This window comes from Microtus ochrogaster, unplaced genomic scaffold (assembly GCF_000317375.1).
Source record: "Microtus ochrogaster isolate Prairie Vole_2 unplaced genomic scaffold, MicOch1.0 UNK25, whole genome shotgun sequence".
Taxonomy (NCBI): Eukaryota; Metazoa; Chordata; class Mammalia; order Rodentia; family Cricetidae; genus Microtus; species Microtus ochrogaster.
This window is the reverse complement of record NW_004949123.1, coordinates 2,361,923-2,384,084: the sequence shown is the minus strand read 5'-3', so window position 1 is coordinate 2,384,084 and position 22,162 is coordinate 2,361,923. Positions and strand designations below refer to the sequence as shown.

Genomic DNA, 22,162 nt, shown 5'->3' with positions numbered 1-22,162 from the left:
AAATAAAAAAGAAGAAAGAAAGAAAGAAAGAAAGAAAGAAAGAAAGAAAGAAAGAAAGAAAGAAAGAAAGAAAGAAAGAAAGAAAGAAAAAAGCTTGATTTAAAAACTATTAGCCTGAGGTTGGGGAGATAGTTCAGTGGTTAAAAGCACCATGTTCTTCCAGAGGACCTGGGCTCAGGACCCAGCCCACACCAGGTGGCTCACAGCATTGAGCATCGCTGGCTGGTCAGAGGTCGCAGCCTCCCGGAGGCTTAGCAGCAGCTTATCTCAACAGCTCAGCAACCGGGAACCCCTCCCTGCTTCCTGCTTTCTACCTGCCCTTATCTGGAGAATGTACCCGGGCCTGGAGGACTGGCTTATCTAAAAGCTGTCTCTAAACCAGCCGCCTGATTCATCTTTAGCTTGATCTCTGGCAAAGATCCCTGCTGAGACTTGTGCCTAGGGGCTCTGCCATAGGACCCTGCTGCCACTTAGGAGGCCTTGTGAGAGGAGTGTGCCACTAATGCAAATTAGGGTTTGTCTACAAATCCCACATAGTCCTTAGATTCTGGGATGAAATTGAGCTGAGTCACTGAAATCTGTCTCCCGGAGGGCTGTCTCCATTCATGCTCATGGGCTGACAAAGCTTTCTGTCCCCCATCTGCCTCTTTCCCCTCTCGGCCTGTTCCAGGGGACCTGACACCTTTCTGTACTCCACAGGCACAAGATATGCAAGTCACACACATACACACACACACACACACACACAGGCAGACAAAACACCAATTACGCATAAAATAGAGTAAATGTTTAAAGCAACACTAAAACCCCTTAGCTCCTATCTCTAGACACAAGAATCCCTGCTGTCCCCGTGCTCGCGAAGCCTTGCAACAACCAGCCAGTCCAGTTTAAGCACCCCTCTGCCATCCCTGCCCTGCAGATAGTGTGTTTACATAAGAACAAAATGGGAACGGAGGAGGGAAAGACAGTACGTGAAGGTAATGAGATACACTGAGATGCAGGAAGGCAGTTGATAGGGCCCTTAGAGACCAGCATGGAAGACGAGATGTTAAAGAAGTCTGTCAGTTTGACAGAGAGCTCACCTTTGGAGAATCAGCTCTGCTTGCTTTTCAGAAATATGCAAACCCAGCATCTGGAGAGACTGGACAATTTCGGAAGGCTCGATTTTCCCTTCAAACAATGAAAACAGTGTCAGGTCAGGCTCGGAATCTGAGAACACTTCTGAACCATGCCAGCGAAGCAAAGCATTCAGGCAAGCCAGTGATCTTAAATGCATATTGTGGCATCGGTACTCAATTGTTCACAGAGACCTTAAAATGCACACATACTATTTGATTCATAAGCCTAGTGGATAAACAGTGATATTCCTCCAAGTGTAGGCCAAAAGCTCCCATCCTTGCTGGGTGATGAGAGTGAGGAGCAGTAGGAGGGCGATCTAAATCCTGACCGTCTACAAGACAAACGCCATTAAACCAGGAACTGCTCATTTAAAAGGGCCCATATCTGCATTTTAATAAGTAAAGGGGCATTTAATTAATGAGGAGTCACATGTGGCCAAGTAAAAGAGAGCAAGAAATAAGGAATTGAACGAAAGAACACAGACTTCTGAGAAATCTCAGTGGAAAAAGACAATGAGGAGAGAAAAGCAATGGAAGAGGGAAAAAAATAATCCAAGGGGAGCCTGAAGACTCTGCAGATGGAATAAATTAGGGAAAAGCGGAAGAGAGGAAACAGAACACACCATGAACACAAGCGCCCTGCTTTCCCCTCAAGGGGCTCACATACTTGTGAGGCCTGGCACGGCTGAAACCATGCACAGTAAGAGGTTCTGCAACCACGCAGTGTGGACGGCAAGCTCCTCAGGGAAAAGGGACACACAAGGGACAGGGGGAAGGAAGACACCCTCTGAGTGAGGAACCTAAAGAAGTGACAGGATGCTGAAGGAGACCACTCAGAGAAAGGACAATGGCAGGAGACTCTGGACAATGGTGGGAGGGGGGCAGAGGGGACATCATTTCTACAGTGAAGTGCTTCGTATCCCTCCCAGCAATCTCCTAGGCCATATAGTAGTCGTCGTTGTTGTGTCTTCTTCTTGTTCTTGTTCTTTTTTTTTTTGTTTTTTGGTTTTCCGAGACAGGGTTTCTCTGTGGCTTTGGAGCCTGTCCTGGAACTAGCTCTGTAGACCAGGCTGGTCTCGAACTCACAGAGATCCGTCTGCCTCTGCCTCCCGAGTGCTGGGATTAAAGGCATGTGCCACCATCACCTGGCTCTTGTTCTTGTTCTTCTTGTTCTTCTCCTCCTCCTCCTCCTCCTCCTCCTTCTTCTTCTCTCTCTCTCTCTCTCTCTCTCTCTCTCTCTCTCTCTCTCTCTCTCTCTCTCTCTCTCTCTCTCTCTCTCTCTCTCTCTTTCTCTCTCTCTCTTTTTCCCTTTTATCTTCTTATTTTGAGTACCCATAAGTTTTTATTCTCCCAGGGAAGAAGGGAAGGGAAAACCAGCACTCTTACAAAATGATTATACAATAGGAATATAAGTACTCAGGTACACTAAAAATCAACCATGAAATAAACACTCCAGTGGTGGGATCACCAAAGCCCAAGGAGGTTCAGTCTCCTGCAGTTCAGGACAGAGTAGGGATCGGGGAAAGGACAGACTCCCCCCCCCCCATAAATTCAAGACTTCTCACAAAGCTTTAGTTTCTAGCAGTAAACATAGAGTTACATCTGTACGCCTCCTAGTAACCATCTCGTGGCCGCTTTGACAAGCTTCTTGTACCGGTATTAAATTCCTGAGTGACCTGACTTAAACATTCATATTTCCTTTTCTGGTCTTCAGACAGAAGGCCCCACAATTGCTTCTCTCTACCTAAGGGTTATAGACTAAGTTGGTTTAATCCATCCAAAGGCAAATCACACCAAGAAATGGTCTCGCCAGGGGGAAGTGGCTCACCTGCGATCCCTGCGTTGAGGAGGTGAAAGCAGGAGGATAGCCAAGAATCTGAGGCTAACCTGGGCTGCACTCTTAAAAGACTCAGTGGTCCACTGCACAGCGGCTGTGCTCTGTAAAGTTACTGCAGACACTGAATTAGCAAACGCAAAACCACTGATCCTGCAGGGGATTTGGGTGCAGGTTCCTGAGAGCCTCTATCACAGCGTTGTCATCCACTGACCTAAGGTTACCTCGTGTTTGTCCAGACACCTCATGACTGTGTGCTGTTCATTCACTGACATCGAACCCTTGGAAAATGGTTCTAAGAAATCTGCATTCTGCATGGCATACCCCATGGCACTCTTGGACTTGGACTAGCACCATGTATGGGGAGCATTTTATAAAGTAAAATTATCCACCAAACAATGTACAAAGATGCAAACAAAATGCACAAAACAGATCTTGAGACAGTTGCTTACAGTCTGAGAGTTAAAATAAAGAACAATGTCACCTTATGTTTTAAGAATCAAGAATATCACTTTATCCTTATTATGTCTCAACTAAAAGTATCTATGTTCAATGATTCAAGGTTTTTGCTCTTCTCTGCATGGCCATGAACAACTGGAATACACATCTTTGGATTAATTCTGAGGCTAAATTTTAGCAAGTAGTAATATTCACCAGTACAAAATCCACAAATAATGAGAAAATAGACTACATATGTTAATGTTAAGGGATCCTTATAAACAAAAACATGAGCCTATAATGGTAAATTGTTTGAAAATATATATGAAGTCATAAGTGGAGGGGGAGCTGTCTACATTTATGAAATATGTATTGTTAAAATTTCACCTCTATTTCCTATGGTTTAATTCTAGTTTTCTGGGGAGGACAATTTATGTACTAGGTGGCTGATGTGGGATGTCCTTCTGTGTATGTGTTGCCTTAATTGGCCAATGGTAGAACAGAATATAACCAGGCTGGAAGGGATATATAGAGAGAGTAGGTGGAGTCAGAGAGATGCCATTTAGCTGCCTAAGGAGAAAGACGCGAGGCTGGAAACTTACTGGAAGCCACAGTCTCATGGCCATACACAGATTAAAAGAAATGGGTTAATTTAAGATGTAAGAGCTAGCTATAAAGACACTGAAGCTATTGGCCAAGCAGTGTTGTAATCAATATAGTTTCTGTGTGATTATTCGGGTCTGGATAGCCAGGAGACAAATGAGCAGTCTTCGTCTACAGGTGGCTGAGCACCTGTCACATAGTAGCTGGTCCTGAGATTGTTAACAACACACAGACAACATTGTCTCTGCAACTGGACTGCAGAGGATCCAAGTCAGGATAGAAGTTTACATGCAGGAAAGAGAGTTCATTTTTAAAAACTGGATTTAGCCGGGCAGTGGTGGCGCACACCTTTAATCCCAGCACTCAGGAGGCAGAGGCAGGCGGATCTCTGGGAGTTCGAGGCCAGCCTGGTCTACAAGAGCTAGTTCCGGGACAGGCACCAAAGCTACAGAGAAACCCTGTCTCGAAAAAAATTAAAAAATAAAAAACTGGATTTGCCTGAGGATTGACCTCGGGCTTGAGGGCAATATACATAATGCAAGGTTTACTGGCGGCTACAGCCCCCACCTCCACCACACACTGAGCTCGTAGCTGTTGTGAGCCGTCAACAAAACCATCTATAAGGTTTGGTTATTTGAAGGAATTTGATTTTAAGTTAATGTTCAATCTAAATCATTAGTTAGTACATTATAACTGTCGATCCAAATAAGGTCTGTTGACTTTCTAAACGAAGTTTTATTTGAACACAACCATATAATTTGCCTACATATTGTCTTTGGCTGAGACACAACCACAACTCAGACTATATAACCCACATAGTTAAAATATCTATAACCTAGATTTTTATTGAAATGTTTTATACCAACCCTTGAAAAGAATGATACTTTTTTCAATCTATTATTCAACTTCTTTCTTGAATAACAAGTCTGTGAATTGAACCATTCATTAGGGGTTGGGAAAGGTTTAGAGTTGCATTATAATCTTTTTGAATTCATCCTTCCTGTCAATGGTTGCCTCTGGACATGGGTCTGGTGTTTTTCCACTGCTGATTTTCTTCCTACTTACCTGGGACTCTATTCCCAAACTACTACTTTAAGCAAGGCAATGCCATCCTGGCCAGAAGGTAAAGACTAATGCTGAGCTATTCTCATTTTTATGATTAGGGATTATCTAAATTAATCTTTCAAAGAGACTATAAAATGTAAGATGAATTTTTATTATTTTACAATACACAAGCCATGCCTGTATGCGGAAAAATAAATACCTCTTATTGGAAGAACAATAAATAATTATTATTTTAAACTACAACTTTAAGTGAAATGAGCATGATCTCAATGGTTAATACTGTATGGCAAATTTTAATTCAACAGAAAAAAGCTACTATAAATTTTCTTCACGAAAAATATGGGCTCAAGGCTGGAGAGATGTCTCAGTGATTAAGAGCATTCAGTGCTCTCACAGAGGACCCAAGTTCAGTCCCCAGCACACATGCTGGCTGGCTCAGAACTACCTATAACTACAGCTTCAGGGGGTCTGCAGGCACCTGTACTCATGTGCAATAACCCTGCGTGAGCATGCGTGCACGCACACACACGTACAACTAAAAGAAAATAAAATCTTTTTTAAAAAATGAACAAAAACATGAACTCTCGATCACATCAACAAAATAAACCCTTACACAAACAACAGTCATCTGGAATGATTATATCTTAGACGTGGAAAGCGTAAAGGCAACTTTGCATAAGAAGTGACAACGGGACACACCATCATTATTCTTGTCCAAACTTTTAAATGCCAACTTCATTTTCTTCTCATGGTCTTTCAGGTATTTCATAAATTCTTCAAAATCCAGCTGCCCATCTTTGTTGATGTCCCCAGTAACAAAAATTTTCTACAGAAAAAAAGAGAGAGAGAGAGACCTTATTGTTAGCATGGGCTAAAGTAAAGACTAACTGTGTATTGACTTCCAGTTTGGGCCAGCTGTGTTAGTATCCAATATGGCATAGCTCCGCAATCTTTCCTGTGGTTAAGATTCCCAGAGTTTCACAGGCAGCGGATGGTGCCAATTTAATAATTACACGAAGACTAAGGCTTCTCTTTTGAATTGCCTTATAATTCCCTCTGTGGAAATAAAGGCAAAACCCAGGGCCATGTCTTCTGAGCTTGCTTCATCCATGTTTTATATGGACCCAAAGACGGGGCTTCCCCTACAGGAAGCTCTGTAACAGAAAAGGGAAGATTTGGCATATGAAGAGGTGGGCACAGGCTGGCGAGGCAGCAGCGGGATCCAGTGTGGATTTATGGGAAGGCATAGCTGTTCTTAATGAATCCCAAATTGAAAATGGGAACAAAAATTAAGAGAACTGTCCCTTAGATTAATCAAGTCCTGGCCATTGGGGGAGAGGAGAGGCTTTTACCGATGCTATTGTGCAGCTTCCTGGACTATCAGTGGAGACAGAGACATCAAGCATCTTCCTCCAAGCCTGACAGTTGTAAGGTCAAGGTTTCCTGACTGTAGATTCTGAATCAATGTCTATTTTTATTTATGATCCTACCGTGGTCTGCTTGCATATTCAGTCTCCCCTACTTGTAGAATGACAAAAGAAAATTATCCCTTCAGATTTCTTATTTTTCTGATAAAAAAGTATCTTTTGCACCTCACACTATACAATGTAAACTTCTATCTTAAAAAGATAATTGAATTCTCAGTCCATCTGAATGATATTTCTTCTGCAGACATATGAGAACCCACACATTAGAACTTCTTTGATGTGGCCTTTACCTGAGGAGAAACCCAGGAATTCTTTTAAAATAATGTTCCATGTGGTTGGTCCGGAGCCCTGGGAACAGCTCTCCCTTGGCTTTGAAATGAATGTGCACCCAAAAATCAATGGACATGCTAAGCCTCACACATTTTGCCAAAAAAGATTTGCAGGAAAATAAAATGTTAAAAAGGAATAAGTGGGTTTCGAAGAACTTAAGCTGTTTATGATGAGATCCTGGATTCCTTCTAAAAGGTTAATTGGTATCAAATAAACAAATACACATCACATTTTGGAAGAAGAGGGACCAGGGTCCCAACATCCACCTCCATATGGGAGATTTCCAACTCTTGAAGTTGCCACCTTTAAGACACACCTCTTAGAAGTTCCAGCACCAGCCCCCAATAGAATCACTGGCTGAGTGCCAGGTCATTAAAAGGAACACCTTTGAGAAACGTTTATCCCAGTCACAGCAAAAGACAAAGAAACCACAGTGTAGTGATGGGCATATGGAATCAACTTCAAAGATAGCTGGCCGACATACGGAAGCGTAAAAGAAAGACTCCAACCATCTGCACAGCTATTAGAATGTGGATGGGTCTTACTTAGAACAGAAACAAAACAAAATTGCTCCCAACCGCCACTGAGCCCCCAAACACATGTGGAGTGAATGTTCCAGTCCTCTAAACCAAGGCACATCTTGGTCCCTTCTGCTGTGGTGGTTTGAAGAAGGATGGCCTCCATAACCTCATATATTTGGATGCTTGGTCCACCCTGTTTGGGAAGGAGGTGTGGCCTTGTTGGAGGTGCATCCCTGAGGGTGGGCTTTGAAGTTTTAGGAGCTTATGTAATTCCCAGGCAGTTCTTTCTCCTGCCTCCAAATTTTGGATAAGATGTAAACTCTCAGCTACTTCTCCAGTTCCTGCCTATCTGCCTGCTGCCAGGCTCCCCCCCACACGGGTCATCGTTTCACCCTCTGAGACTGTAAGCAAGTCCCCAACTAAATGCTTTTATGAGTTTTCTGACTCACAGGGTCTCTTCACAGCAGTAGAAAAGTAACTAAGAGGTGCCAAAGCTACTAACCCAGGCCTCTGGTGATGGGAGAACACAGAACGAGTAGTCCCCATAAAACAGAACTGTAGCCAATAGCAAAAGCAATCAGAAGCTGGAAATTTTATTATAGCCATAAGGAAAACTGAGAAATACTCTTGAAGATATTCGCTGCGAGGATGACCTTGAACTTTTTCTAATCATCCTGCCTCCCCATCCTCGGTGTTGGGATGGAGGCTGGCACCACCACAATGGCGTATAAGGTACTGGTGATCGAATCAAGCCCTCTACCTGCCCGCTACATCCCTAGCCCCTGGAGGATTCTTAATAAACAGAAGCAATACTAGTCCAGCGGCACCTCAAAGGACCAGGTCAAGTTTGAGAACGTCTAAACTATGACTCCATTCTGCCTCAGGAGGCCTCTCCAGAGGTCCTGACCCCATATCAATCTGAGCTTCATGAAGCCCACCTCGTCATCCTCCAGAGAAAGAGTGACCCCTAAATCCTGCAGGCCTTCCTGAAATTCAAAGAGGTCCACAGCTCCATCTTCATCATGGTCCAGATACCAAAAAAGATCTTCGTAGAGGGAATCCATGTGCAATGTCTCCTGCGGCCAGGGTAACCCCTGCTATGGCCCTCTGAGTCCCCCAGGGGACGAAGTCCCTGGGATAGGACAAAGAGTATGTCTGCCCACAGTGAGAGAGAAGGACGAAGGCAAAGCATCTGCAGGGGTTACCGCATCAGAATGAGAAAGCCTCATCCTAACCGTCCCGAGATTGCCGGGGCACGCGCAGGGCAAGAACCAGTGGGCTACTCCGGAACCGAGTTCCGCCCCCGAGTCCACGGGCAGGAGGTCCTGCCTCCACTCTAGGTTCTACAGGAGCCAAGACAGAACCAGCCATGCCCTGCCACCACTTTCAGAGACCCCAGCGCAAGACCATCTAAAGGAGAAGTTTGTATTTTGTCTTGCTTTGTTTGGTCTGTTTTGAAAAAAAAAAAAACAAAAAAAAACGCGAGAATAGAGTGGAACTGGGCTATTGCTCTGAGATCTGCGGACAGTCGCAGAGGTCACCCAACCACTTTTGGAAAACTGTGTGTGGTTTGCGACTTGTTATTGTTTTCTGGGATGCTGGGGAAGGAATGTGTTCAAACATGCACATGCTAGAAAATCACTAACTGCTCCACCACCGAGCTTCGGGTAGGGTCTATATTTTTAGTTATAAGCAGGTTGTCCTAAGAAGAGGATTATTTTTAGGGGTGAAGTGCACCAGGCTGACGGTCATAAAGACTGAAAACGGACAGCTAGGAAGCCAGCATGGGACCGACCGAGGCCCTCTGCATTGGGGTGACAGTTGTATAGCTTGATCTTTTGTGGGGACTGTAGCAGCGAGACCAGGATCTGTCCGTGATGCATGAGCTGGCTCTTTGGAATTTATTCCCTATGGTGGGGATGCCTTGTTCAGCCTTGATGCAAGGGGGTGGAGCTTGGTCCTGCCTCAACCTGATGTGCCTTGCTTTGTTGACTCCCGTGGGAGGCCTTACCCCATCTGAATGGAGAGGAAGGAGGAATGGAGGGGGGGGGCGGACGGATAGAAGAGAGGCGGGGGGGGGGGGGGGCTAGCGGAGAGGAGGGAGGGGAAATTGTGGTTGGTGTGTAAAATAAATTTTTAAAAAATGATCAATTAAAAAAAGACTGAAAATAAAGAAAAATTAGCCCGTGTGGATCTTTTCTTCTGTGTTCCCCCCTCCATCTCCACTTCCCACCCCTGATTTTTTTATCTTTTATTTTTACACAAAATCTATAGTGATTCTGGGGGCAAAATTTCTCCATCTGGGCACCAGTTGAGACCCAGAGGATAATCCACAAATGGCCAGGGGTTAAGGCAGCTGGACTCCAACGAGAAGGCAGGAGAGACTGTTAGTATTATCTGTGGCTTTTCAATGCCCACCGTCCTGAGCCATGGGAAGCCCTGAACCCCCGGTTCACACATCTGCGGCCCCTCATCCCGCTCCAGGAAAAGTGTGGAAATGCAGTTCCGCGGAAAGACTCCCTGCTTTTACATTGCTTGTTTTTCAAACTGAACAATTTTTCAAATGATAACACAAATGGACAGTGAGACGGCACCGGATGCTTGAGCCCCAGACGGAAGGCTCCTCAATGCTAGGCCAGCCTGAGATAACGCGTAATGAGACCTTCACTCAAAAATAAGTATTTTAATTAGATATTAAAATAGAAAATTTAATTCTGCCATCCTCCATTAGCTCTATTCTTCTCATCATACCAAGTGCTGAGAGCAAGACAAAGAGCATCACAAAGCCTAGACAGATTCCCTCAAGGAGGAGGGTGCACCACAGTTAAACATAGGTACTGCTGTAAGCTCTGCAATAGGTATTTCCCAAGAGCTGTTGAGCAGGGGCTAACACGGAAGGCTGTTTCACAAAACCTGTGGCCCAATTGTGAATGAATTGTCTCACAAAAGAGGATTTGAACTTTTAGATGTATTTATTTGATGGGGATGTGCTTGTGCATTTGTGTGCCTTTCTTGTGTGCTGGTGCTGGAGCATTTCAAGACTGGGCACCGAGTCCCCTGGACCTGGTGATACAGATGGCTGGGAGTCGTGCTGGTCGGAGGAACAGAGGACAATGTGTTGTCACTACTAATTTCCCACAGGTTTCTCAATTCTCCTCTGCCCTCACCCATCTCTCCTTCTGCACCTTCTTTCTAGCTTTTTGTTTTGTCTTTAAGTCAAAGATTAGACTAGAACATTTTAAAAGACAGTCCCAAAATTTGGGTATTCTCTGAAATACTCTGCTGAACATCAGAACAGTTAGGACACTGGAGATGGAGGGAATCGTCTGAAATTTAATGTCTTGACGTGGAAGTCATGAGTAACATAGTTCAATGCAGAAGCAGGGTCAAGGAAATCTAACTTAGGCTTAGAAGACGTTGAAACAGTACAGCATCCTCTACTTCTGAAATGCAAAATAATAAAACAATAAAGGGAAGCATACCCAGGATGAATTTACATTGGGAGGGGTCTTTCTTTGATCCACACTATTTCTGTGGCTATATTTTATGAGTGTATGGAAGACAGAGATGGTTTGGGGCTGGAGAGAATCAGGTGTTCCTGAACCCAGGTTCATGCTAGCAATTTGAATAAATGTGCTCAGTTAGCTTGAGAAGCTCCAGGCAATTTTAAGACTAAGCTTTTTGCCATAATTTCACAGGCAGAGCTCCTACTGTGAATTTCTTAGGAGACATTTGGATTCATAGGAGCCTGGGACCTCGAAGCTGAGAAGATCGCAGTATGGACAAAATGCTTGTATCACTCAGCTTCCAAGCAGATGCTAACTCACCTTATGTATGGGATCCAGAAGCAGGGCTTTTGTGAGTAGTTAGTTCACAAAAGTGGAGCCCTTGTGAATGGGATCAGGGCCCTCGTAATAGCCAGTGACCTCACTTGCTTCTTCTACCGTGTGAAGATGGCTAATAGGCGGAGCTCTCCATATAAGCACATGTGGATGACTACGGGCTTAGGTAAGGATACCTTTAAGATATGCCATAAGGCCAAGGGCTCAGTGCTTGCTGTAGAAGTGTGGAGATCTGTGTTTGGACCCCCAGCATCACATAGAAAGCTGGGCATGGTAGCACACTCCTGTAATAGCAGTACTGGAAATTCAAAAACAGAAGATTCCAGGTCTCGGTGCCCAGCAGTCTAGTCAAGCAATGAGCTCCTGGGTCAGGATACGGTGAAGAGCAATAGAGGAAGACAGCCCACACTGACCTCTGGCCTCCATACACATGTGCACACATGCCTTCACATATACTAAAGATGTGGTGTCACATGCACTAGATGATGAACGTCTTGGGGACTCGATATCAAGAATGGTTCAATGGGGTAAAGTGAGCTCAGGGATAATCCAGGTTCTCTAGTCTGTAATTTTTCATTCTTTTCTTTTCAAAAGGACATTTTATGCTTTCACAATCACATATGGAATAGAATTGAATGCAAAACAACAGTTTAGCAAAGTTCATTGCTTTGCTTTGATTTTTTTCCTCAGGTTTTAACCCCACTGAGATAATTATAATTTCTCTCTGAATAATGGAGATGCTAGATTAGTATCCCTCCCTTTTTGTAGTGTTAGGGACCTAGCCCAAGCCTTCACACACACACACACACACACACACACACACACACACACACACACACTATACAAATGTTGGCCTACTAAGCTTCAGACTCCACTAATATTCAACTATCTGAAACTTTATAATAGAGAGACACTTTTGAGGGCATCATGGCACGGAGGTTATGGAATAAGAAACGGGAATTCTAGCAACGCTCACATCTAATGTTCTAATATACAAAATCAGTATCTTGTGTGTGTGTCCCCAAGTTTATATTCTAAAAGCTAATGTTACCTCTTCTTTGTAGAAATAAATCCTCTGAAAGAGAAAAATGAAGAGGAAGACTCCTTTATAGTCTAATATGGCCTTCTCCAGGGGAGTATTCAAAGCCTAGTCAGTTCCCAAATTCCCAACAGCCTGTGTTCCCTGATTTTGCCACAGCAATTATGCTTATTTCTTTGTTTTGTTTTGGTTTGGTTTGTTTTCGAGACAGGGTTTCTTGGTGTAGCTTTGGAACCTGTCCTAGAACTTGCTCTGTAGACCAGGCTGGCATCAAACTCACAGAGATCCGCCTGCCTTTGCCTACTGAGTGCTGGGATTAAAGGCATGCACCACTACTGTCCAGCGTATGTTTATCTTTTTATTTTACTTTTCTGCCTTGGATTTCTCCCATTCTTCCTGGTTAATTATCATGATTGTTGAATGAAATATCTTCTCACTCTTACCCTAAAAATTTCAGAATCATTTATTTATTTTTCTAGATATTTCACATGTAGATAAATAAGCTTCCACAAAGCAACATTCTGTAAAATGTTACTTAACTTCTCTTCTCCACTCTGAGTTCTAAGTCTTACCTTTCAAACAGTGAAGTAGAGGTCACTGATTGGATTTATGAAAACAGCAAAAGGATTTTCTGGCTTTAAAGATTGAATGAGGTTCACTGTTAAATAAGGATCATTGTTTATCATGTGTTAGCTTAGTCATGGTATGGCTCTGGAATTGATTAGACAAAGTTAAACACTTTTACCAGTTGCTAACTTCAGGGTTTTAGTCAAGTTATTTAATTCCTAGAAAGTTCAAATATAAGGTGGAAATTATTAAAAATCACCCCAAACCCTGGTGCAAAGATTTTTATTTAGTTGGTGTTACTGAACAGTGTAAGAAAATGTCCATTAAGCTGGAGAAGCAGCAGTGGACAAGGCCAAGAGGAACGAGCCATCACCGTATCCATCATTGCTGTATATTAGTTGGTTAAATACATAAAAACCAACAAACAAATAATAACCAAAGCAATTTTCAAAAGTGAAGAGATATTTGATAAAATACTTGCTAATTATAGCATGATACTATCAACCTTGTTTATTCTTCCATTAATCTTGAAAATGCTGTCAGTTGGCTTTCCTTATTATCTTGGTCAGAACTTTGGTCTTTTTCGTGTGGTCATGTGGTACCTCCTAGAGAGGTGTATTCTCTACCCAAATATGTCAGTTGTGACTCTGTGTTCTCTACAGCACACAAAGGAGGCCCATTCCCCACAGACAACAAAACCTGCTTTTGTGGGGCTGGAGAGAGCAGTTAAGAGCACTGATTGCTTTTGTAGGGGACTCAGGTCCATATCCTGGTAACCCCAAGTCTTAGGAGATCTTACATGAGGTTTCTCTTGTAACTCATAGTCAGGGGCTCAAGGAACATCATGGAAGCAGGGGCACAAAGAATATAAGAGCTGGAGGTAGAAGGAAGTGCTGGGAAATGCCAATCTCCCAACATGAACTCAGCAGCTGTGGTTACCTGCACAAGGCCTGCATAATAACAAGCCCATTAGAAATACAAGCATGGAGTAGGAGGGGTCCCTGAGGGTCCACCCCTAGCTGAGGAGCTATTGACAGATAACAGCTGCTGATGGAGGCAGAATCACTTTTCTTTAGGGGGTGGCCACAGGGAGGTTGCCCATGTCAGTGGGATGACCCCACCCCCATTCATATATGGCTGCATTTATTAGTTGATTACATAAAAGAGGAGTTGGAGCTGAAAGGGAAATATACTGACGAGAAGGCTAAGGGACGTTGAAGAGAGGGTGTGGAGGTGAATATTAAGACGCATTGTATCCCTGTAGGACATTCTCAGTGAATAAATTATTAAAAGAGAAAACAGAGGTCATAGCATCAAAAGTGTAGCATGACAATTTCACATTTGCCTCAGGATTGCCTGCCATAAAGTCCTTTTTCTCCCCTTAGTAATGTTGGAATACTTACCAACGATTAACCATTGAGTACTTTGTGCCCCTCTCCTACATTCTACTCGGATATTTGTTGTATCAAAAATTGAAAAAAAAATAATGAGAGCCTAGAGCTAGCAAAATGGCTCAGCAGGCAAAGGTGCTTGCCATCAATCCTCATGACCTGAGTTCAATCCCTAGAGAGAGAACATGACTCCACCCTGTGCACCATGATATATGGGTATATGTACACAAATAATCAATAAATGTGAGAAATAGTATAATCTAAAAAGCTTTTCTCTTTTCAAAATGCTAAATTTATTGTAACGAAGAGGTAAAATTTGGTGAAACTCTATAGGGATTTCCACTCAAAGTAAATACTTGTCTAACGGACAAACTGCTTCTTGAAACTTGGAGTCGTCCAAAGTTCTTACCCTGTGTACTCAAATCAACCCTCTCCACAGTTCTTGACAGTAAACAACACTTGACTATGCCTCAGTCAAGTATTTCATCAAATTAAAGAATTTTATGGGCTCCAGTTTCCCAGACATACTGGTGAACTTTATATACCAAGTGGATCAGTACACACCAGGTAAGCAATAACATTTCTGGGTGTGTCTGTGGGTAATTTTGGAAGAGATTGGCATGAGAATCGGCAGGCCGTGTGCGAGGGCACATGTCAACCCAAGGAACAGAATAAAACAGTGGGAATATGAAGGCAGCTCTCAGGCTGGGAGCGCTCATAAAAACTGGCATCCTAACCAGATGGATTTGGAACTGCACAGACTGTCAGTCAGCAAGGAGTACAATGAAAACAATATTTCCTCAAAGCAATATACAACTCAATTTCCATTTTTCAAAAATATGTCCTATGATGATGAAAATACGCTACATATACACCACGGAATACTGGTGAAGTAGTATAAAATAGAAAAATGGGTGTTGTGGGATATTTGTTTAACCAGGCAAAGTTGTGTTACATTTGTTTAAGCTGCATTTGTTAACTATGCAAAGACGTGTGGCATGTGTGTTAGTTAAATAAAATTAACCCGGGCTCAGAGAAGCAGGTTTAGCAACTGGCTGACAAGAAGTAGCAGGGAAGAGTTTAGCTTGTGTTTTTTGTTTGTTCGTTCCTTTGTTTTTAGTTGGGGCGCTGTGGAGGGAGTGGCTTCCGGGACTCCACCAAAGAGACAGAAGAGGGAGAAAAAAAGGATAAGAGAATGAGAAGAAAGAGGGGGACGTGACTGGGGTTAGAAGCCAGACAGCTTCCAGACAGACATAGAGACCACAGGAAAGTGAGAGATACAGAAAAAAAGGTAAAAAGCCCTGGGGTAAAAAATGTAGATAAAGCGGGGCAGTGGTGGTTCAAGCCTTTAATTCCAGCACTTGGGAGGCAGAGGCAGGCAGATCTCTATGAGTTTGAGACCAGCCTGGTCTACAGAGCGAGTTCCAGGACAGGCTCCAAAGCTACAGAAAAACCCTGTCTTGAAGGGGAAAAAAAAAAAAAACATAAAGAGAAACAGGTTAATATTTAAGTTAAGTTAAAAGAGCTAGTCAAAAGTGAGCCCAAGCTAGGTCGAGCATTCAAAACTAATAGTAAGTCTCAGCATCATGATTTAGGAGCTTGTTGGTGGCCCCCCAAAAAAGCCTGGTACACTTGGATTTTGCAGGTAAATGGATAGAACTAAAAATAATCATACTGAGGAAACCCAGACCCAGGAAGACAAACATCAAGTTTTCTCTCGTTGGGGGCTCGTACCTGCAGATCTTCAGATATGAGCACGTAGCCTGGAGTAACTAAAACGAAGAGTGAAACAGGATCATTGCCAGGACAGGGCTGTGGTGGAGCCTAGAGAGGGGAACAGCAGTGTGCTAGTGATGAGGGAAAGAGAAAGGGGGCTCTTCAGGGAGGGGAGGGAAGCAAATACAGAAGACAGACAGAAGAGGGTAAAAGGAATGGTGGGATACATGGGCTCTGACGGGGAGAGACGAAAAGGGGCTTTTAGAGAGCTGGGAAGGTAAAGACAGAAGGAGGTAAAATAACGGTAAGGATGTCTGAAAAAGCCATGAAATCGTACCATTAACTATTTACCTAAAACTAGTACTAAAGCATGAAATTCTGTGTATAAATATGCATTTAGAGTTTGGGGGCGTGTTTTTGGGCTTTTGTCTGGTGGGTTTTCTTTTTTTTTTTTTTTTTTTTTTTGGTTTTTCAAAGCTGAGTTTCTCTGTATAGCCACCCTGACCCCTGGCTGTCCTGCAACTCAGTTTGTAAACCTGGCTGACCAGGAACTCACAGAGATCCACATTTATATGTTCAGTGAACTTTTCTCATCTGGGATGACAATGCTCCCTCCAAGAACCAAGGACCACTTAGCTGGACATGAGAAGGCCTCTTCTGAGTAGTTGGCCAGTGATGGCCAAGAGACTCAAAAAAAAAAATACAGTCTATCGCTATTGTCCTTGGCTCCCTCCAAGGGGTGGAGATAAATCCCTATCACAGAAGACACCATGCACTTCAGAAACAGGGCCCAGGAACTGGGCCTGGCCTGAAAGCCTCTTCTCTGAAGATTGGGCTTCATTCTGCCAGAAGATGTCGCTCAATCTCCCAAAGGAGAAAGGCCACCAACCGCCCAATCTTGCTGTGAACCACAGCAACAACCAGAATGGCACAATCGTCCTATGGGTGCAGTAGATGCACACACGCCTACCTTGGTGCTAACCAACAACTCTCTGACTGGATTTAAGACCCACTCAACAAGACGGCAAACATGTCTGGAACAGGAAACGTAGCTTACTACTCAGTGCTAGTGAAGCCATGGATATCTGAGGGGAATCTGCAAGTGCTAATTTACTAAACCCGCATAATCCCTATTGACAGTTTAATCATCTGTCCTTATACTTACCTACAGAGAGGTGTGGTTGTAGTGTTCACCCCTCAACAAGGAGAGCACTACAGAAAACCATAAACAAACTGCAGAGTTGTGGAGCCCAGTCCTAACAGATACATCTACAATACACTCCCACACCTAAGGTTCAGGAAAAGTGCAGAAGATGGGGAGCAAAGACTGTAAGAGCCAGAAGATCAGGGCGTGTGCTAGGAGATTCTGTCTCCTAGCAATGTCAGAAATGACATCCACAAAGCCTCACCAAAATCTCATCTATAAAGTGAAAATGGCTGTCCAAATATGAGCTGAACAAGGATAATAGACAGGCTTAAGTGAATGGAGAAAAGGCCACGAGGCCTCAACCCTACACAGGCAAATTAGGAATGCTAAAAGTGGGAGAAATGGTCTTCTCCAAGGAGAGCACACAATACCAAATGGTCAGCCCTAAAAAACAAGCAAGTAAGTAGCACTGTACAGACTGGGTGGGTTATATTTCTACATATGTGTGTGTACATGCATACACACACACACACACACACACACACACACACACACATTTGGGGAAAAGCAAGGAGGAATGCATAGAAGAGTCTGAAGGGAGAAAAGGAAGGAATAAACATTGTAACTACAGTATAAGCTCAAAAAGTTAAAAAAAATGTATCTTATGAAAATAACTGGACCAAATGAGACAAAAAATAAAAACAAACGGATTCTGATGTAATTTTATTTGACACAGTTTTGAAACTATCAATAAGCTAAATAGCAATCAGAGTATTGGCAATAATATTATATAAATATAAAGTAGTATATCACACAATTGTTAAAAATTCCGCCCAGAAACATTGAACAACCTCTTTGGTCTCCAGATCCTTTTAGAATCCTTGAAAATTATCAAGGGCTGTATTGTAGGAATCATGGCCCATGGATGGAGCGATTATTCCCCTTCGAGGGATTCTGCATGGGAGACACAGCTGACTGGCATCCTCCGGTCTCCAGCCATGACACCTTCTGATACACCGAAAAGCTGTCCCGTCCCTGGGCTGCTCTAGGCAGTGACAGGATTCTGTGGGGAACTGGAGCTGGGGCCACTTCTCCCCAACCATTGGCTAGTTCCCTATCAGCCTGGCCTAGACGTTTTAGGAACTCCTGTGTTGAATGAAGCTCTTATCCAAATCCCACTCCTCTGTGCATGAGGAGGGACAGCTGAAGCCTGGTCAGCTGAGGACCCCTGAGTGAGCACAGACCAACCAGAGCCGCCATCCTGCAGCACGGGGGAAGGAGCCTTGGGAAACAAGAGAAGAAGAATCGTACTAGTATGTGCCTAGGGTGCTGTTCACTGCATTTGTGAGGAGAAATGGCATGAAGCGGAAACACAGACAAGTTATGTGTGTCCAGACCACAGCAAATAGGGCATACAAGTCAGCCCACGGCCTAGGAATCCGCCTGCCGTATCACATACTACATGTTGATCCGATTTTCCCCAGCACGGTTTTGATTAGCTGGTCCTACTTATGATGAAAACTGAAACACTAACGAGCGGGGCCTGCAGGACAACACAGGGGGTAAAGGCACTTGCCACCAAGGCCTGAGCTCCACCCTGGAGTTCACTCTGTAAAGGGGAGAAGTGACTCAATGAGCTGTCCTCTGACCTCATAGACATGCAACGCTTCCCACGCAAGCACATGTGCATGCACATACAAATAAATGTGTATATCAAAGCAACACAACTGATTAAAAGTTTAATTTTGTGATTATTAAAAGACAGGTCACTGCCATGTCAGTGTATTTCAGACGCTAGCCCTAAACCCTTTGCTATCCCTTTGATCCAGTGAGAGAGACAGAATTGTCAGTCCTAAGTGCTGGTCTTATCGGAGGTCGTACTGATTAATACGTAATACCACTCGCAATCATAAAAGTAGTGACACATGAGGTAAGGGAGCCACACACAGCAGTACACAGTGAGCTCATCCCTGGAAGATGGTCCAGGAAGACACACCACAGAGAAGGTGCCAGTTATTCAAAATAAAACTAACTTCCCCTTAACTATAAAAATAACAGTTCCTAAACTTACAAATGTTGTAAATGAAAAGTAGAAAATTGGTTTTTCTTTCATCATTGAGAAATAGCTATTACTAGCCTTCTGCAGAGGAGTGCATTAGTGCTGGGAATAGTTTGATCATACGCCAGACACGACATCAATAGTGACACTACACATCTGAACAAAATATAATTTATATATGCATAAAATATATACACTTACCAGTGATAAACATGAGCTGCCCTCTTCTATATATTTAAATGCACATAGTTTTTACATAATTTGTTTTATATATAATAAATTTTGAAAAATTAAAGACTTTATCTCGTGATTTGTTATTATTGTGGGGTCCAGGGTTTTAAGCTTTTGTCGTTGCTGTGTGTTTCAGTTCACTCAAGTTTGACTTAGAAGAGAGGAGGATAGAGCCCAAGCTGACCAGTAACTTGCAGCAATTCTCCTGCCTCAGCTTCCAGAGTTCTGGGATTATAGGCATGCTCCATCATCCCTGGCTAATCCCTCTCTTTCTAAAATCTCACCAGACGCTTTGTCGACTTTGTTCATATTTTCAAAAAAACATATTAGGAAACTTAAAGCACACTTAAAATGAAACCTGAGTCAAAGAAATCATACCAGCGGCTAGAAATCACCTGGAGGAGAATAATAAAAACAACTAACCCTCAGGGCGGTGGTGGCACAAGCCTTTAATCCCAGCACTTAGGACGCAGAGGCAGGAGGATCTCTATAAGTTCGAGGCCAGGTTGATCTACAGAGTGAGTTCCAGGACAGCCAGGGCTGTTACACAGAGAAACCCTGCCTCAAAAAATAAATAAACAAACAAACAAATAAGTAAATAAATAAATAACCCTCAACATAACTGTGAGATTCAGCTATGGAGAGGCTAAGAGATGCTATCACTCAAGATTAGCAAGTCAGACCTTTGATTCAAGAAATAGGAGGAAATGAGTCAACCCAGATTAAGTAGAATAGACACACTCCGCAAAAAGTACCCAAAGTTGGTTCTTTCAGAATGTGTATTAAATAGGCAAACCTATGGCCAGTGTGAAGAAGGGGAAGGAACAGAGATCAGAAATGAGATATATAATAATACTTTGGGCAAAATGAGTACTTACCCCCCCCCAAAAAAAAAATTAAAAAGTTTAACTTACTAAGAGGCTGTAGTAAAGTGAAGAGGCCTCTTATTAAGGAATTGACGGTGAAAGAGTTTTAAATATAGATACAGAACAGTTGGTGGCCCCCGCAGTAACTCAAGCACGTTCCTCTTGGGCTAGGAAAGCCAGTGTCCTTTTGCACAGCAACAGGCTGGACAAGTTCCAGGTTCAGTGTGTCCACCCTGCCAAGGGGCCTGGATGTCAGGGGCACAATTTACATGACTCAGAGAAAGAACAATTACTTTACAACAGGTCAACCCTTCAGATCAATGTGTGTACTTAGGGCACTAACTTAGAATGTCATAAAATGGGAATGTGGCATTTCCACCTCGACCAGCGGCGGCAGGGAGCGCTGCTGGTTTTAACCCGTTTTTGAAACAAAACTCTAGTTGGTAGTTTTAACAAAGCTACTTCCAAGGGCCACAAAGTGTCTCTTTCACCTAATTTAAAGAAGTCTGACAGGGGAACAGCCATGCATTGTTTGCAAAGGTCGGGACAAGTGAAGAACCAAGAACTAGAGATGCTCTCAGAACGAAAGCCTTGGCAGTTTTAAGTGTGTAACATTAACTTATCTGGAAAAATACCCGCCGCCTTCCAGATTCAACTCTCCGGAGCTCTTCCAGCCGCTGGCGGGCATAGTTCCGCCTCTTTGCCTGGCCTCAGGCCACAGCCCTCCCGGTACCTGGCTCGGTCCCGGAGCACCGGCAGCCTCCCCAGCGCCCCTGGCGACCCACCTCCTCGGCGTCCTGGCCCAGTGGGATGCCCAGGCTCTGCAGCCCGTGCTGCAACTCTCCGATGTCCACCACGCCGTCCCCATTGCGGTCCAGAGCCCGGAAGAGCGTCTCGTAGCGCGTGGGCGGCTCCGCGTCCTGGCAGGCGGCCGTAGGCAGCACGAAGGACCGCAGCCAGCGCAGCATGGTACCGGGGAAGTCACCGCGGGCTGCGGGGGGCCGAGCGCGATCCGGGTGGCGAGGCCTGGCTGGGTGGGGCGGCAGCCGCAGAGACTCCGGAACGTCGTCGGGGGGCGAGGCTTCTGGCTCACAGGAACCCAGCTCGGCACAGGGTGTGGCCGCCCAGCTGCTGCTCGGGGCGGAGCTGGCCCGGGCCTGACTTGGCTGCTGGGACAGGCTGGGCCAGATTCCAGCCCCCAAAACGTGCGGGCAGGAGGGATGGGTTGCTAGGGACTCTGATACCGGTTTCTGTTCTGTCCGAAGCCCCTCGAAACTGCAAGCTTCGCCGCCAGCATATTAAAGCCTGCGGGGAGGTGTTTTGAAGGGCAGGTTGCTCAGCCTCAAAGGCCCATTGGACTGGAAGAGTTGGAGAACTGCTGCTTGTGTTCACCAGAAGATGGCTACGGGTGGTTAACTGGGACAATGAGTCAAATGTGAAAAGGTCTAACAGACCAAAAGGAGCAGAGGGACCTGCTAGAGGTCTGTTTTCAGAGAAGAGCTTCGGTCACCCAGGAGACCTTGGAGAGAGGAGGGGGAGACGGCGCACAGTGGGTACCTTCCCACACCACACAGAGAAACTTTAGCTCCTTCCCTTGAGGTTTAAGCATTTATTGTTCAAGTGAGAGAGTTCCTAGGATAACTACATTGGATCTGCAGAGAGAAAATCCGAGTCCTGATTCCCTGCATAGCCTTTCGTCAGTAAAATGAGAATTTGAACAGCTGCCTCACCACCGAGCGGGATGTCATTCTTGGAATCCTCTCACTTTGATCGCTCTACTTAGTAGAAACTGGTTATATCCCGCTGTCTTCGGGAATTTAGAACAGAAACTAAAATCACTTGTTTCTTCAAAAGCCGGGGTCTAACATCTTGAATTTACCTCCTTCCCCACCAGTCTGTTTAAAACATAGTGTATGAATATTAAGTCTGTAGATAAGGACTGCCTGCTGTTAATAAAAATGATCCTGA

At 44.1% G+C, this 22,162-nt stretch overlaps 1 protein-coding gene across 1 annotated transcript in view; it reads right to left on the bottom strand.

Moving 5' to 3' along the window:
* LOC101996373 (calcium-binding mitochondrial carrier protein SCaMC-1) overlaps positions 1–22,162 on the bottom strand; it is a 41,406-nt gene extending 19,244 nt beyond the window's left edge. The window contains exons 1-3 of the mRNA XM_005367911.3: positions 20,980–22,162; positions 5,758–5,884; positions 1,083–1,170 (exon numbers count right to left, since the gene is read on the bottom strand). Coding sequence (XP_005367968.1) covers positions 1,083–1,170; positions 5,758–5,884; positions 20,980–21,162 — 398 coding nt within the window. The 5' untranslated portion in view covers positions 21,163–22,162. The remainder of the gene's footprint in view (positions 1–1,082; positions 1,171–5,757; positions 5,885–20,979) is intronic.